The 16188-nt window shown below is 51.2% G+C and overlaps 1 protein-coding gene across 1 annotated transcript in view; it reads right to left on the reverse strand.

Moving 5' to 3' along the window:
* LOC147413167 (serine/threonine-protein kinase PAK 3-like) overlaps window positions 1–14901 on the reverse strand; it is an 89076-nt gene extending 74175 nt beyond the window's left edge. Inside the window, exons 1-10 of the mRNA XM_086480586.1 lie at window positions 14890–14901; window positions 14388–14484; window positions 14109–14304; window positions 5308–5374; window positions 4660–4765; window positions 4477–4503; window positions 3647–3670; window positions 3370–3407; window positions 2259–2386; window positions 1118–1278 (exon numbers count right to left, since the gene is read on the reverse strand). Coding sequence (XP_086336712.1) covers window positions 1118–1278; window positions 2259–2386; window positions 3370–3407; window positions 3647–3670; window positions 4477–4503; window positions 4660–4765; window positions 5308–5374; window positions 14109–14304; window positions 14388–14484; window positions 14890–14901 — 856 coding nt within the window. The remainder of the gene's footprint in view (window positions 1–1117; window positions 1279–2258; window positions 2387–3369; window positions 3408–3646; window positions 3671–4476; window positions 4504–4659; window positions 4766–5307; window positions 5375–14108; window positions 14305–14387; window positions 14485–14889) is intronic.
* Window positions 14902–16188: the final 1287 nt, after the last annotated feature.

The raw sequence follows: 16188 nt of genomic DNA on the forward strand, positions 1-16188 counted from the left end.
GTAGCTCCATCCGCTTGCTGTCCTAACAGTCAACAGCAGACACAGAGTAAACTGGGCTGTGCTACGGACCCAACAAGTTTCCATCTGAGAACACAGCACTGGCCGTTATGAAGTGCAAGAAGCAGATTAAGCTCTTGTACTGCAGAATCACAAAGGGCTTGGTGTCTTTTCCTAGAGTAGGGCCTAGCCAGGGGTTGGGGCCAACGGTCAGGATTCTAATGGTATGAACTGGCTGGGAATGAGCTATGACAAAGTGCCCCGTATCGGAAGGATATACGGTGGATGTGCTGCAGGCTGCCTCCTGAGACACGCCTGCAGTGCAGTTTTACCTGATCGTGCCACGCAGATGTGTCTCGGGTACATCTTTAGAAGCATAAAGCTAAGAAATAAAACAAGGATTGTTATAAAAGTTTTTTCTTTTTTCTGTTGGGGCACATTGAAAACACTTCCTCCTCTCTATCCACAGTGTCAACTGATGTTCTTTCAAAGGAGTTCTCTTTGACAAAAACAGAGAATTCTTATGAAAATGAACTCCCATCTATTAGTAGAAGCAGTAGTAGTAACAGCAGGCATAAAAATGTCACCAATGGAGTATCTGGGGCAGGAGAGCTCCTTGAGGCTGAAAGAATCAGCTTAGTGCTGTGGTTGTCTATGGGTTAAAAAAGAAACCAAACCCAACAAAACCACAAAGCAAAACAATCCCAAACCAACAGCCCAACAGATTTCTGCAAAGTATATTTGGCTCCAATGACTGCCGAGAATCAGGAGTCTAAAGATCACTCAGGAACCCAAATCTTCTGGTCCATTTGGCCATTAGCACACAGGCGTTCGCTAGGCCAGTCAGGAGGTCACAGCCTTCTGCTCAACCAGAAACAATCTCTGCTTCTGCCTTCAGCGGAGAAGGCAGCTCAGGCAAATCCAACCGCGTCACAGCTGCCCTCGGCGGCACAAGGAACACCCAGAGCGCTCTCTCGCTTCCTCTTCAGCACAGTCACAGTTCGTGTAGGGAGTCGGGACGCTGCGACACTGAACTGAGGATGAACACTGAGCACCTGTAACCCCGAGACACGCGTAGAGCACACGCTGCTTTATCAGACAAGAAATACAGAACACATACTCAGTTTCTCTAGGATCTCCTCATCGCTCATTTCGGGTTTCTTTCGCCACCGGTCCGTGTCTCTGTACAAAGCATTTGAGTTTTCAGGCTGGCAAGTGGTGGCTCCTTCAGCTGGTGCTGGTGCAGCCGCAGGTTCAATTACAGAGCGGGTGTAGGTCTGTGACGAGAAAGTATTTTGCGTCAGAAAAGCAGCTTGCAGAGATGCCCCTGAGATCGTGTTTCAAATGCAAACCCTTAGGAAGATGCTGTCTGCCCCATCCAGGGCTCTTAAAATGTTTGGGTTTGCTCTCCCCTTCTCAACCTCAACAGACAAAAGTGAAAGGCTGGCTTTACACAAGTTCATGGTCAGTTTCATTTTCAATTTTCATTGATTTTCTGAAAAGATGCCTCAAACAATGAATTTACTGTGGTGCAAGGATACAGAAATAGGTCTGTCCAGGGCCCCAGAGCCTTGTGCCTTGATGCTCGTGTGTTTTCTCGGGTAACGACACGACTCTTTAGCTGCTACGCAAATGTCTGAACAGAAGCAGGAAGCATCTCCCTTTTCTGATCACAACGGTGGAACTGACTTCTCATCAGGATTTCAAGCCGTAGGGAGTGGCCACGAGGAACTGCGTTCCAGTCCTTCAGAGACCTCCCTTCTCTTCACAAGGCAGAGCTGTGCAGGATTCTCCTCACCAAACTGCAGCCATGGAAAAGCTAAGGGGGCAGCCTAAGCTCTTCATTTACCTACTTGTACAGCCTGCAGAGAGCGACGGCTACCTCCAGGGGACACTTTCTCCTAAGGATCCCGCAAGGGGGTGGACTGTGTCTGATGACCGCTCTCTCCGCTGATGCCAGAGAGCCCATACAGGCACTTTGGACAAAGCTGCTCACGTTGACACCGCTGGCACTAACAGACACAGTGCTGCCTCTTATCTGATACTGATGAACACACGGTCCCTCTCAGAATCACAGGAAACTCATGACTACATGGGAAAGTTCAAGGCACACTTTCCTGGTGTCGGTGACGTGGGTGAAGCACTGGGTCACGGTAGGACTCCAGCCCGTTCATCCGTGGACGGCAAATGCTGTCTGATCCGAAACATGTAGCTCTGAATGACACCCACTGCAGTGCTGACCAAAGCTGGGACTTCCTGGTTTTGTATGTTCAGGCCACGGGGCGATAACAGGGGGAGGTTTGTTGTCCTCTTCCTCTTCTTCATCACCTTCATCCTCTCCTTCAGAAACAGAGGGAGCTGGTGGGGGTTGTGAGGCTGGTTTTGTGCTCTGTGGACAGACAGACAGCAGCGTGAGTGACAGTCCCCATTCTGGCACTTGGGAGGTTTGATAATCACACCACACTTGAGTCTGCTTTTCCCTGCACTGTGACATCCAACCAGCATTCTCTGAGTCGGTAACTTTTGAAAGCTCCCGTCTGGACTGTCTCACCACTGCCTACGTCTGCTAGAGCAAACTGCCACAGCATCTGCCAATGCACCCGTACCCACGGGAAAAGCCATGGGGAAGGCTTACGGTGCTCTGCTGAACCCCAAATATCCTTTTAAAGGTGTGTTTTAGCAAGATGATGAAAGTGGCATCAATTGAAAATCTGAAGTGTGACTATTCAAAGATGACTTTCATTTTGTTAGACACGCTCTCTGCTGTGTAATCCCAAACCTCAAATTAAGGTGCTTGATACTCGAAAATAAAGGCCAAATCCCCGTTCAGTCATTTGCTATTCAGTCCACTCACATCAACACTACTAAAGTTGGTCAATATTCACGGGGAGGGCATGACTACATCTCTGGGATTGCTATGCAATCCAGTATTCATTAGAGTGGAGGATTATTTCAAACTTTCTTGCAATGGTTCCAGTCACTTACGTATCAGTTCTAACCTTATCTATATTCAGCTCCACATCCATCTGTACTAAGGAGAAATCGTAACAAGTAACAGAAATCGACACTAAGTTGTTAAAAATTAAAATGGATTAATTAGACAGTACTGAATACTGTTGTGAATGATATATTCCACCATGCCCAAGAACAGCAAGCGATCTTCTGTCTGCAGAACCAGACTTTCATCTGTCTAAAAGTTCTTGAACAGAAAATTAGAGAACAGCCAGTGACCCCTTTACTGCCGCTGCATAGACACTAAAAGGTATTTTCGTTCAGCCTACGAGGCTGGCACTCTGTCACCAAAGGCAAAGCTCAGAGCCTGCTCCACAGTTCTGAAACGCCATGGAAGGAAGAGGTTCCTTTCACACTCACCGAAGGACGGGCTTCTGGGTATCCATGGGCGCTTTCACCTGCAACGTGCAAGGGAGAATTAACCAGATGCCGTTATAAAACTGCCTGATGGGGGGAACCCCACAAAACAAGTAAATCCAAACAGATAGCATTTCTCTTTCACAACAGCCCTCCAGCAGCCACAGCTATTTTACATAGCAAGCAAGACAGCAGGACAATATACTAGGCTACTCTTTTTCTAGAGTTTCTGGTGTCTATGTTTTGCCCGGTTTTGCCAGCCAATAAAATAAACAGAAACTTGATGAAGAAAATGCAAATTGCTCTTTAACAGTCAATGCTTCTGCTCTGCCCAAGAGCTAAAGCAGCTTCTTTTCGTAGAATGGTTTGGGCTGGAAGGGACCTTAAAGACCATCTCGTTCCAACCCCCTGCTGTGGGCAGGGACACCTTCCCCCAGACCAGGTTGCTCCCAGCCCCATCCAGCCTGGCCTTGAACACTGCCAGGGAGGGGGCAGCCACAGCTTCTCTGGGCAACCTCTTCCAGTGTCTCACCAGCCTCCCAGGAAAGAATTTCTTCCCAAGATCGCATTGAAATCTCCCCTCGTTCAGTTTCAAACCGTTACCCTTCGTCCTATCACGGCACTCCCTGACAAAGAGTCCCTCCCCACCTTGCCTGTAGCCCCCCTTTAAGCACTGGAAGGGCGCGAGAAGGTCTCCCCGGAGCCTTCTCTTCTCCAGGCTGAACAACTCCAACTCTCTCAGACTGTCCTCACAGGGCAGGTGCTCCAGCCCCCTCACCACCTTTGTGGGCTCCTCTGCACTATCGGTACCTTAATGGTATTTTATTAAGGTTATTAAGGAACAGCAAAAGGACACATCAATACAAAAGCCAGATATCCTGCACCTAGTAAACCCCTCTGCTTACCTGCTAGATCCGTCATCAGCCACACTTTGTCTAGCAAAAACCAGAAGGAACGGGCCAAAGGCAAAAGAACACTGAAGAGCACACCACAGACTTGCTCCTTCACCTTTGCAGCGCTACACTACAAGTCTGCAGACGGGGCCCAACCAAGGGGACAAAAGGGCACTCTCGTCACACCCTCCTGGAAGGAGCGTGCTACAAAGGCTGCTCTGGGCACTGACACTTTCCTTCTCCTCTGGGCCAACGTTCCCGTGACATCATGACAGCAGCCCTGAAAAATGTGCTGTGTCACAAAGCATCCCAAAAAATTCTCTTCCTCTGGAACACGAACACATTGCTCAAAGGATCCCACAATAACTCATAAAACGCACAAAACAAGTATACCCTGTACCCAGTCTGAATTTGACAACAGCTAGAACAGCTTGTCGGTTCTTCTTCTGCTCCAGTTTTGTTACGCTGGAGGTCTGGACCAGCCTGGCCCACTGCTCTGGAGTGCCCTGTAGATGTCAAGTGGAAAGAAGGAGCATTTAGAATACTGAACAGCCGCAGCCTCACACATCTTGACCAAGCTCCCATGCTACCTGTAAGATCACTTTCACAAATTTTGGTTGACACCTTACCATTCAAGTCACTAGCTTCTACACTAGATGCAATCATTTTCTTCTCTACCAAAACACAGAGTTAAAACCAGGATTAACATTAAAAACAAAAGAATGTTAGGACTGTGATAGGAAAAAAAGGGCATGAAACTCATCGTTAAATCAACTCTGCTCTTCATGGCATAATGATTTAAGGCTTCACTTGTTTTCCTGGTGATTCAGTGCAGACATAACCAGATGGTTCTATATTTGTGGACAACACTGTGTATTTTAGGAGCTTTACACTGGATTTTGAATGCTTAATAACGCAAACCCATCTTGCTGAAATGATCACTGCTGTCTGACTAAAAGCTAAACCCCATCCTGATACAATTCATTTGCAGCATACCAGGGAACCCTGTGGGCTTAAGAATCCGCATTTAAATTCTCAAAATCCTAACACTGAGTTCCGCCACTGCTGCTAAGGACACCTCTTTTGCGAGCTCCTGTAGCTCTCTAGGTTCTCTCCTGTAAAGGTGCAGAAACCAGGGACTGGGAAAACAGGCGGAAAGTGCCAAAGCCTTGGCTGAAGTCTCGGACATCTTACGAGGGAGGGTGGCATTTCAAAATTGATCCAATCGCTGAAAGCCGCAGCTCTGCGTTCAAACTATATGGATGAACAATTGCTTTAAATCTCCAGTGCAATTTCCTGAATTGGAAAGCCTGTCATTTTCCCCATATACCTGCACAGCCAACACCTACCAGCCAATTGCAGGCCTTACTGAATGAAAAACTCCACCTGAAGAACATTTAAACTTAGCCTTGGTGCCACCCCAATCTAGGGTTTGACTGGCTTGGAAGCCTCCCTCCTAGTTTAACAACTCTCAAAAGTAACATCCCTTGTGGTCATCCATCTCCTGAGCCTTTTACGATTGACAAATCTCACTTCAGCCCACTTTTAGTGACCCTGATAAAGCGTGAGTGGAACAAAGGCTGAGAGAAGCTGCCTTCCCTCTGATGCATCAAGAACCCATGTTCAACAGAGATTTATTTCTCTGAGAAATGGTCACAATAATGCCAGTTCTGGACAACTCCCAAACACCCAGATAAACACAGCATAAACCCACATGCAAACATCTATCCTGCTGGTGGGTACCTCACATATTGGGCTTCCCTGGAGAACCAGCATTCTCCAAGACTAACTACCACGTGGCTGGATAATACAGCACAGAGCTGTCTGTAGGATCTTCTCTAGTGCCAGTGGTACCTCTGTAACAGCCGAGAGGGGAACTGCCATTCTACCAAATACATTTGTCTTTTCACTCGAAAAATGACCGAAAAAATGTTATAGAATCAGAGAAGCGTTTTGGTCGGAAAAGACCTTTAAGATCACCAGGTCCAACCATTAACCCAACACGACCAAGCCCACCCCTAAACCAGGTCCCTAAGCACCACATCTATATGTCTTTTGAACACCTCCAGGGATGGTGACTCCAACACCTCCCTGGGCAGCCTGGGCCAATGTCTGACCACACTTTCAGTGAAGAAATTTTTCCTAATAGCCAGTCTGCCCTGGCCATTACCTCTTGTCCTGTCATTAGTTACTTGGGAGAAGAGACCAACACCAGCCTCACTACAACTTCCTTGGAGGGAGCTGTCGAGAGCAAATTCCTGTCTTACAGCGCTCACTTGCAGTATGCGAGAGCTATTAACACAAACTCAGGAACTAAGTCACGCTTAAAGCGCTCATGTAGAACACAAAACAGTCACATCCTCTCACATCTTTCAAGCAAGTACTCTGCCCCCAAGGATCCCCCCTCTCCTCGGCTGCCCTCCTTACCAGTTTAAGGTGTGTCTGGTCGACATATCCTCACCGTGGTGCTGAGCAGGCTTCTCTATAGATCTGATGTGACGTGACTTCATACTAACAGTTGTGAGAAACCCAGAGATAGGCGAGACATTTATACTGTGCCTCTCACAGTGGGACTCTCTATCGGGATCTCCAAAGGCCCGTGTATCACCGTCTATCGATGACAACATGAAAACGAATACACGTGCCATAGTAACACATCAGCAGGAGAGGAAGGAGCAGTTGTTCAGGTCCTGTGTTTGCCTTCCGTATTCCCTCCGTGCAGCACCAGGGACAGCCACGCTATGCACAGCAAAAAGAGCTGGATGAAAACAACTTTGCGTGTGTCTGACTTCAAAAGCAAGTGTCCCCGTCCACCCTTATCAACCAGGATGGAGCTTTGCAAAATCTATTTCCTGGCACATCAGTCTTCTAACATAAAGCACTACTATGCTCATGCACTTTTAATTAACATTTTTCTCTGATGTTTTACTAATATGTCTGCCAGCTGCCCAAGTTTACCTAGCGGTCTCATCCAAAGCCTGAACTCGCTATGGACCAGCACCCTCCCAGCCTGGGTCTGTCTTTGCTCACAGACACTAGCTCCACAAGGCCTCTCTTGCTGTGCCTTTCTTCTCCTGCCTTACAGCCTCCTTCAGTTGGAAGATGCTCTGCTCTTCTCTTCAGAATTATAGTCTAGAGTACTTTGGGTGTTTCTAATCCTTTCTCTGCATTGTTGCATTTACCCCCATTAAATAATTAACTGTCACCTTTGGTCTGTACTGCACACCCCTACACAATGTTAAGTGATGAATTATTTTCAGTTAGCATGCAATAAAAATGGCAGCAATAGATCAAATACAAAGGCAAAGGCTTTTCTCCTTCTTTTATCTCAACGACAATGTTGTTTGATTTTCAGGATAGATGTTGACAGTTACAAGACATCATCTCCATTCAGCACATATAACTTTTTACTGGAGATAACAAAATTGGCTTCTCCTACCTCAGCATTTCCAAGCAAATGCAGTGAAAGTTAGATTTAAAGGATCACCAAATTCAGTTCAAAGCAACAGCCAAATCTAGAAGCGAAATAAGGCATTCCAGGAAACGTTCCATCAAAAGCAGCACTTGTCCATTCTAGGCCTCTCGTGCCAGCAGGCAAGTGTTCCACCAGCTCATTCCCTAAGATTTGCCTCATCTGCTTCACAGACCTCTGCCTACCAGACTGGGGATAGAACATCCATCGTCCAAATGCTGATAAACCATAAATTAAATACAGCACTCAACATCTCCTTGCAACACCCTCACCCCTCCCCAGTCTAAAAACTCGGACACTTCTCTCTGTGCCCTGCAACTCACATCACTTCTGGGTTATGTAAGCTGGCAAAATGAGACGAAAAGGCATGACTCCCTTGAAGCAATGACTGAGTGGATTCAAGGGGTTTATACTGGGCATTCCTGTTGGATCTTCTCACAAACACCCCTCACAATACACTCCTGCCGCACAGCAGTTAGCCACAAGGGCCACCCACACTACCTCAGCAACTCTTATAGACCAAAGAGAACAAGGAAAGAGTTTTCTGTCTTCCACGGTCTGCAGCATCACCATCATTATTACGTTAAAAGAGCAGTTGTTTGGCAGAAAAACATGACTCAGCTAAGTAGCAGCTTTTCTCCAGAGAGAGAGAAAGAGTTTGACCCCACGCTTGCGCCCTCCTGTTTGCTTGCCTCCTCTTCATCTCATTCTCTTCTTTCCTCCATCTCCTCTCCCTGCCACTGTTACTCACGCTGTCCTCCCATCCTCCTTCCTGCTCTGCTCCTCCTGTCCTTCCCCAGCAGCCTTGTCCTTTTCTTTCTCCTCCATTAATCTCAACCCTGCTGGGCAACCGGATGGCTGAAGGTCAGACTGCTCCCATCCGCAGCTCAGTCTAGAGCAGCTTCAACGGAACTGAGACTGTTCACCCAGTAATCGTCACATGGATGTACCTCCTCAGTGGAAAGGGGCATCTGAGCTGGGGTGGGCCTGCTGCCCCTGCATTGCTTTAGGCTGAATGCTCTACAGCGCCTTCACGGAGCCACCAGCTCACACACAGCACTAATTGATTCCATAGCACGGCAATTACAGGCGGTTTAATGAAGGAAGAACAAGGCTGGATCAAACAACCAGAAGAACACAAGTCATTTCCTTCTGCTCTCAACTCTCCTCAGGTAAAGCACTCTGCTGAAAGGAAACACAAATGCTGTCAACTCCACCGAGGCTCCCGTCACCACCATTACCAGAACAGCCTCCATAAAGTGTCTTCTCAGGCCCGTACCCAGTGGTTAGTCTAACAGACTGATGCTGGTTTTCTGCAGTGAGTGCTTGCAACTCAAAAAACCCAAAAGCACACCCCCCCAACCCCCACCCCCACCCCAATGTAGCATTCCTTTCATTACTTTACCCAAAATAAGACCTATGGTTGGTCTTCCCTGCAGCAGGCACACATGAAGCAGCTATACAAAAGGCAAATCTCCTGTCACAATGTCGAAGCAGACTGGGTGCTGCAGGCTGTTTGGGGCAAATCAGTGCCCATTTACCATCTACCTCCCCCACAACACCTTGTTCCAGCTTTGTGAACTGCTACAAGTCAACTGATGGAGCCACTTCACAGACTGATTCGGGGCCCCAAAGACTTCAAGATCTTCCTCTGAGGTATCTTTTAGACCTTATTTCAATGACAGTTACAACGGCTCCACTCAATACTTGAGAAGAAAGTCAAAAGTTGAGCTTTAGCATAAAGCCCAGTAGTACGGCCTTGAAAAGAAATCAAAAGGCTTCAGCTGTTTTCAGAAGAACGTATAAAAAATCCTTCCCTTGCTCTCACCAAGGTCTGACATCCATTCTTTGACCAAGTTACTCAGTTTTCCAGGAACAACCAGCCTGTAAAGAAAACTCATCCGTTTGTCCTAAAAAAATGAAGAGGTGAACAAGTTTTACAGCCTTGTTAGACCTGCGATTCAGTTCTTCCTCGTCTTCAAATAGCCCACATGGCTTCATCGCTTCAACCAGCTTCTGAGTATGACGGCAATCTATATCCTTAGCAGGAGCCAAGCTAATTGCACAAGTAATTCATAGTGCCTCTGGGGCTGCTTCTGCAGCCTACAAGTACTGTGGCAGAAAATAAAATGCTGAAGACTCCACAAAAGCAAAAAAAGAAACTTATTGGGAAACACCCTTCAGCTTACAGGTTTCCAAATCAACTTCTACTCTTTTACCCAGCACTAACAGAAATGAGAAAAAAAATCCTGCTGATGATTTTTAGATAACTTGACCCAATTTAGAAGCCACAACTACCTCTTTTGAAAAACATTTGGGGATAGAAGAAAAGATCCAAGTTGCTACCAACTTAACACAACTGATTTGCATTGCTCTGGACAGCTAGAACTAATCACCAGGAAAGGAAAAGGTTTCAACCCTACTAAGGGCCACACAGCAGAGGTTTTGGACCCATTTCCAGTTCCATACCAGTTTTGACTTAAGGATATTCCCATCAGCTTCCTGATGACACTAAACAAGACAGTTTAACACCGGCTTCTTTTCGTTCAATGTATTTGCTGTGCTGTTGCTGATTCTGGAAGGGCCTTCTAGTGGAAGGAGAAATAACAAAGCAGTCTGTTGAACACAGCTCATGCAGTAAATTCAGTATTACCTTGGGTTTGTTTATGGAAGAGTGGGAGAACATGAACCAATCTGCAGAGAATGCTGCCAGGAGAGCCTCCTGCTCTTAACACGGTGTTCAGTTTTTATAGTCCAGAGGCTCAGCTGTACACACGTCTGTTTTATCTAAACCAGTCAGTATATAAAGCAGCCCAAGCCAAGCTCTGGTTGTAGAGGGTGTTCAGATCTGGCTCAGCCAGCTCACTGCCCCGTTAGGCAGAGCACGACACCAGGCACCTGGTTTGGAGGCCGCCCAGGTTACCGCCCTGGAACTCCAGCTACAGCAAGGCATCATTTTCACCTCCCACCCTCCACTTGTCCTGCGTGTTGAGGCTCATTTGCAGTCAGAAGCACAAGAGACCAACAGGGGAGGTGACTATTCAATTAAAGGCAGCATGAGCTTTTTTTTTTACACCATAAACCCCTTGCTTTACAAAGTGAAAAAATGGAGAAAACCCCTGACTTTTCACTACCAGCTGAAACCAGCAGAGAGGGAGGAGTGGGACAGGAGGCAAGAACTGTACTTAACAGATGAAGGATCCCTACAGAAACACTAGCAGCAACAGGGGGAGACCCATCAGAAGGTCTATTCAACTCCTCCTGCTTGTCAGAGTCCATACCCAGACCCTAAGGCTAAAGGCATTAATGAGGCCATTACTCAAAGCGGGTATTTTCCGCCTTCACATGTGGACAAGTGCAGAGATCAGCTGGGTCAGTTAAGAGATGCTTTTGAGGTACCTGACCCACTTCAGCTGCAGTGGGATTAGGAAATGCTCAAAGGACAGCTTCGACACTGGGGTTGAAAAAGGACACCTGATTACAGCTCCTCATTTCTAATCGTTGCCCTGACTCTCCCATGCAGGGAAGATGGATGTCTCTCTCTCTTGGAGCAGCTTTATCCAACTACAGACATAGCTCTTAGTCATCTGGTGGGTTTTCTTCCCCCCTCCTCTCTATGAGCTCCTTTGTCACACTTTCTTCTATGTGCTTTCCAAAAAGCTGGGGGGGGGGGGGGTATTAGCACTGTAAGTCCTGTTGTCCCCCAAATCAGGGTTCTTTTACTCAGTCTGCAAAGAGCTGAAAAACACAGTCAGGATATTTGTTTAATTCCAGTCCTGCACAGAAAAGTGTGCTAGGTGGTACCTCCACAAAGCTAGCACCCCTTTGGGGAAAGAAGCTGGGTCTTAAGATACAAAACAACAACAAAGGAACTGCAGTGAAGTAAATGATGTCCCTCCTAACTTGACCTAGGAAATCAGTCATTTACCGTTCTCTTATCTTCAAACTCCTGTTGTCTTTGTTTGAGATCAGTTTGGTGCCACCAAGGTCTGACACCCCTATGAAGACAGGCTGAGAGAGTTGGGGTTGTTCAGCCTGGAGAAGAGAAGGCTCCAGGAGGACCTGGTAGCAACCTTGCAATACCTGAAGGGGGCCTCTAAGAAGGCAGGGAAGAACAATTCGCAAGGGTTTGTAGCAATAGGACGAGAGGTAGTGGTTTTGAGCTAGAAAAGTGTAGATTTCGGTTGGACATTAGGAAAAAGTTCTTTAATATGAGGGTGCTGGGTCACTGGAAGAGGTTGCCAGAGAGGTACTGGAAGCCCCATCCCTGGAGCCATTCAAGGTCAGGCCTGATGGGGCTCTGAGCAACCTGACCTCGTTAGAGATGTCCCGGCTTGTTGTAGGAGGCTTGGACTAGATGGCCTTTAGAGGTCCCTTCCAACCCAATACATTCTACAATTCGATGAAGGAGAGAGAGGAGGACAGGGGCAGGGAGTGGGACATGCAGGCAGAGAGAGAAAAAGCAGCTCAGGCAAGAAGCCAGAGAGACTGTGAACAACAAGGAGGGATGCAGATCGGGACAAAGAGGCAGTGAACAAAAAACCAGCCATGCGCTGCAGGACAGAGACAGAGGAAGGAAAAAAGAGGGGCAGGGAGCAGGACAGAGGGAGAGCAAGAAAAACCAAAGGGGCAGGTAGAATAGCAGAACAAGAGAGGGGCTTGGAAACCAGAGAGGGACGAAGAGGGAGCAGGGTACGAGAACAGACAGAAGAAGAAAGGTACAGGGAAGCAAAAGAGTGACGCCAGTGATGGAAGGTGGGAGGGCACAGGCACAGGGAGGCACCCGGAGCACAAGAGGGGTGACACGGCCCCAAGTGTGGACGGAGGGTCGCAATCACGACAAATTTATCTACACAACTGCAGATAAGCCGGCACGTCTTTATTGCAGCGCTGGAAAGCATGGGGACAGCTCCACCCGACGGGCTTCAAAGTTACATCAAAAATTCAACATCTTACACCCTTTTTCTGCAAAGTCATGATCTTTAACAGATTTTAACATAAGCATGCATGTTATGCCCGCTATTAATTTTGACATTTACAATGATTGGTCCGCCCTATTATATAACTTTCTTAATAGTCCTTTCCTAATCTAGTCATTCTTTATTTTACTGATCAAAATCTCTGATATACAAATTAGGATGGGGAGGATGGGAGAGTCTTCACAGCAACATTCCTTTGTTTCAATGGTTTCATCACATAAGATAAGAGAACTAGCTGAGAACGTACAATTTCACCCCTTGTACCTGCCTCCCTCCCTCCTCGTTCTGTGTTCTGTACAGTTTCCCAATCCACAGCACCTTCAGCTTTGGCCATCTTCCTAAGGCCTGCATCTGCTGTCTCTTAGCATAAGTGAGGTTTTGTATATTTCTTACCATAATGTAAATTAATTGAATCAGGAAAGAATTAACTATAAGACGTTAGTTGTTCATTCAAAACAATTAATTACCAATGAAATCAAAATTCAGATCTGAGTATAACGCAAGGGCCCAGGACTCACTGCAGCTCCCGCTCTTGGTGCTGCTGGGAGGATTTTACTCTTCAGACTCTTCTGTCTCTGCCTCTCTCAGCTCTTACAATCTGAGGCTTCCTACATACACAGCCTCACGTGCGCACACACACACACACACTACATGGCTGTACCGTGCTTTGGTTACGCACACAGACCCCGCGGTGCATGTTGGTGACCAGCTCTGCTCAGGACTACTCACAGGGACCCTTCCTCACGCGGAGAGGCCGGCTGTCTCTTGTCTGCAGCTGGGGGCAGCTCGCAGCCGGATCCCCTTCGTGTCCTTCTCCAGCCGCTTTTCCTTTTGCCCATCTCCTCAGCTTCAGCCTGAGCTGGATGCAGCTGACGACATCCCCAGGGCAGGAACAGACCACCGAGCCCCTGGCACGGCCTCTGGCAGAGGGAAAGAACCCTAACTGTCACAGCCGGCCCCAGGCCGGAGCCCCTCCTGCTGCAGCCGCTCCTGCAGACCCCGCTCCTTCCCCGCACTGCTGCTGAAGGCCCCTGGGTTAACAGAGCCCTGGGCCTGCCCGAGGCCCCGCTCGCCGCTGCCAGGACAGGCCGTGGGGCAGCCTGGGGCTGCGGGACAGGCCTCAGGGGAGGGGCTGGGGACAGGGCAGCTGCAGGGGGGGAGCGGGGCTGGGGGGGGATCAGGGGGGCTCTGGGAGTCGGGGTGCCCAGTGCCTGTGATGGGGGATCTGTCTCCTTCTCCTTCCCCTGCCCAGCCCTCAGGTCACCCCCGGGGATGCCCCAGCCGGCCCAGCTCCGGCTTGGAGCTCCCACCCACCACCCCCAGGCAGCCAGCAGGCAGAAGACACCCCGTCACCCACCCAAGGGCCTCACTCACCTCAGGGGCAGCCCCAGCCCTCACCTCAGACGGGCCACGCAGCATCCCGGCAGAGCCATCCCAGGAGCACCCGTGCCCCCCGCCCGCGGCTCGGCCCTACCGATGACGTCCAGGTACTGCCGCACCACGCTCTTGGGGTCAGGGCCCAGGAAGACGTAGAAGTCCAGGATCCCGCCCGTCGTGCGCCAGGTCAGGGCCGGGCTGGGCTGCAGGAGCACATCTGGCAAAGCACGAGCGCCGGAGGAACAAGCTGAGGATGGGGACGTGGGCCAAGCCCATGCCCAGCACCTCCGTGGGACTCACCCATCGCGTTGCTGTTCAGCAGAAAGACGCCGTGAGCCGAACCGCTGTCCTCCATCACCAGGTAGAAAGGGTGGGAGCCGTAGAGGTTGACCTGGGGCTGGAGTAGAGCACAGCGCAGTGTGGGTGAGGCTCCGTTGGAGGCCCCAGCACAGCACCCACCCACCCACCTGCCTGCCACTGGCCAGAAGCACCGTCACGGCTCGGGGTGCAAAGCCAGGGCTTGCAGCCCCAGACACTGCCTGAGTCAGCAGAGCTCTGCCCCAAACAAGAGCCCTGGACCGTGTCAGGGAAAGCGGCTTCTGAGCCAAACAAGAGCCCCAGGGGGGACAAAGCCTGACTTGGGGACAACGGTCCCACGGGCTTGCCCAGGGCTGAGGCCAGGTCCCAGAGCTCCACAGCCACCGATGCCTTTCCCCAGCCCCAAACAAGATGTCAGAGGTTGCAGGGCCACCCCCACAGGCGCAGATGAGCCACCTCCCTCTCCCTCAGCCCCGCTCCGTACCACAGGCGCCATATCCCGATTCCAGAGAGTGACCCTGGTCCACGCCGTGTCGAGGACCAGCGGCGTCTGGTGCTCCCCCAGCCCAGAAATGAAATGGGAGGGCAAAGAGGTGGAGATCTGCAGGAACTGGTCTGCGAAGAAGAGGGGCGCGATGGTGGTGTTCGGCCTGTTGGAGAGAAAGGGAGACTCCGGCAAACAGCCCCAGCGGTGCCCAGCAGCCGGGTTTCGACTGATCTCTGAGACTCCTGCTTCCCTTCCCAGGCACCGAACCGCAGAGGGGCTCAAAGCAAAGCCCCCGCAGCCGCTGACCGCCACCCCGCTGCTGTCACCGCCATCCCCTGCCACATCCCTGCTCCGTCCCACGCACCGCTGGGGTTGGGGCCAGGACCCGCTTCCAGACCGAATCCCTTCGGGAAGGCTCGGGGCAGGACGGGCACTTACAGGACCTGCCCGTCGCGCTGCCGGCAGACGACGAGGCCGAAGGGATCCTGGTTGATCTGCAGCCCGTAGAGCGGGGAGGCGGCTCGGCCGCTCGCCCGCGGCGTGGCCAGGGGCACCTCGTACCGCTGCCGGGCCGGGTCCCGCAGCTGCGGGGACGAAAGGGAGGGGGGGGGTGTCAGCGGGGGGGGCCGGAGCACCGGGGCACCGGTCCCGGGGCCGGCTCGCACCGTGAAGCGGAGGCGGGTGGGGGTCTCCAGCGCCACGTCCAGCCGCAAGCTGCCCACGGCCCCCGGCAGGAAGCTGGCGGCGACGCGGCGGAGCCGGGTGGCGGAGCCGGTGGCGGTGGCCGTCAGGTTCTCCGCCCGGTAGCTCCGGTAGCCGCTGGGGAAGAAGCACCAGGGCGAGCCGGGGCTGGAGCCGGAGCCGGGGCTGGAGCCGGAGCCGGCGGGTGCGCAGCAGCAGCCCCGCTCCTCGCAGTCCGCCCGCGACAGCAGCCGCTCGGGGCCGCAGTCGAAGCGTTCGCCCGGGGGCACCTGGCAGCCGGCGGCCCCGGGGCTGCCCGCCGCGGCGGAGCCCAGCAGCGCCAGCAGCAGCAGCGCGGCCGGGAGCCCCGGCCCCGCCATGGCCCCGCCGGCCCGGCCCGGCCTCCCAGCAGGCGCGGCGGGACCGGCCCCACGGCACGGAGGCGTCTGCGGGGCGGGACCGGCCCCGGGAGCGGGCGGGCGCCTTCCCCCGCCGGGGCCGGGGCCTTCCGCCTCCCGGAGCTGCAGGGAAAGGCGGTGAGAGAGGGGGGGCCCGGAGGGGAAGGGGGCGGCTGCCCCCAGCGCCCCAGGCCAGGGGGAGGGATGAAGCCACCCT

Source organism: Leptosomus discolor, unplaced genomic scaffold (genome assembly GCF_034619465.1).
Source record: "Leptosomus discolor isolate bLepDis1 unplaced genomic scaffold, bLepDis1.hap2 HAP2_SCAFFOLD_53, whole genome shotgun sequence".
In the NCBI taxonomy this organism is placed as follows: Eukaryota; Metazoa; Chordata; class Aves; order Leptosomiformes; family Leptosomidae; genus Leptosomus; species Leptosomus discolor.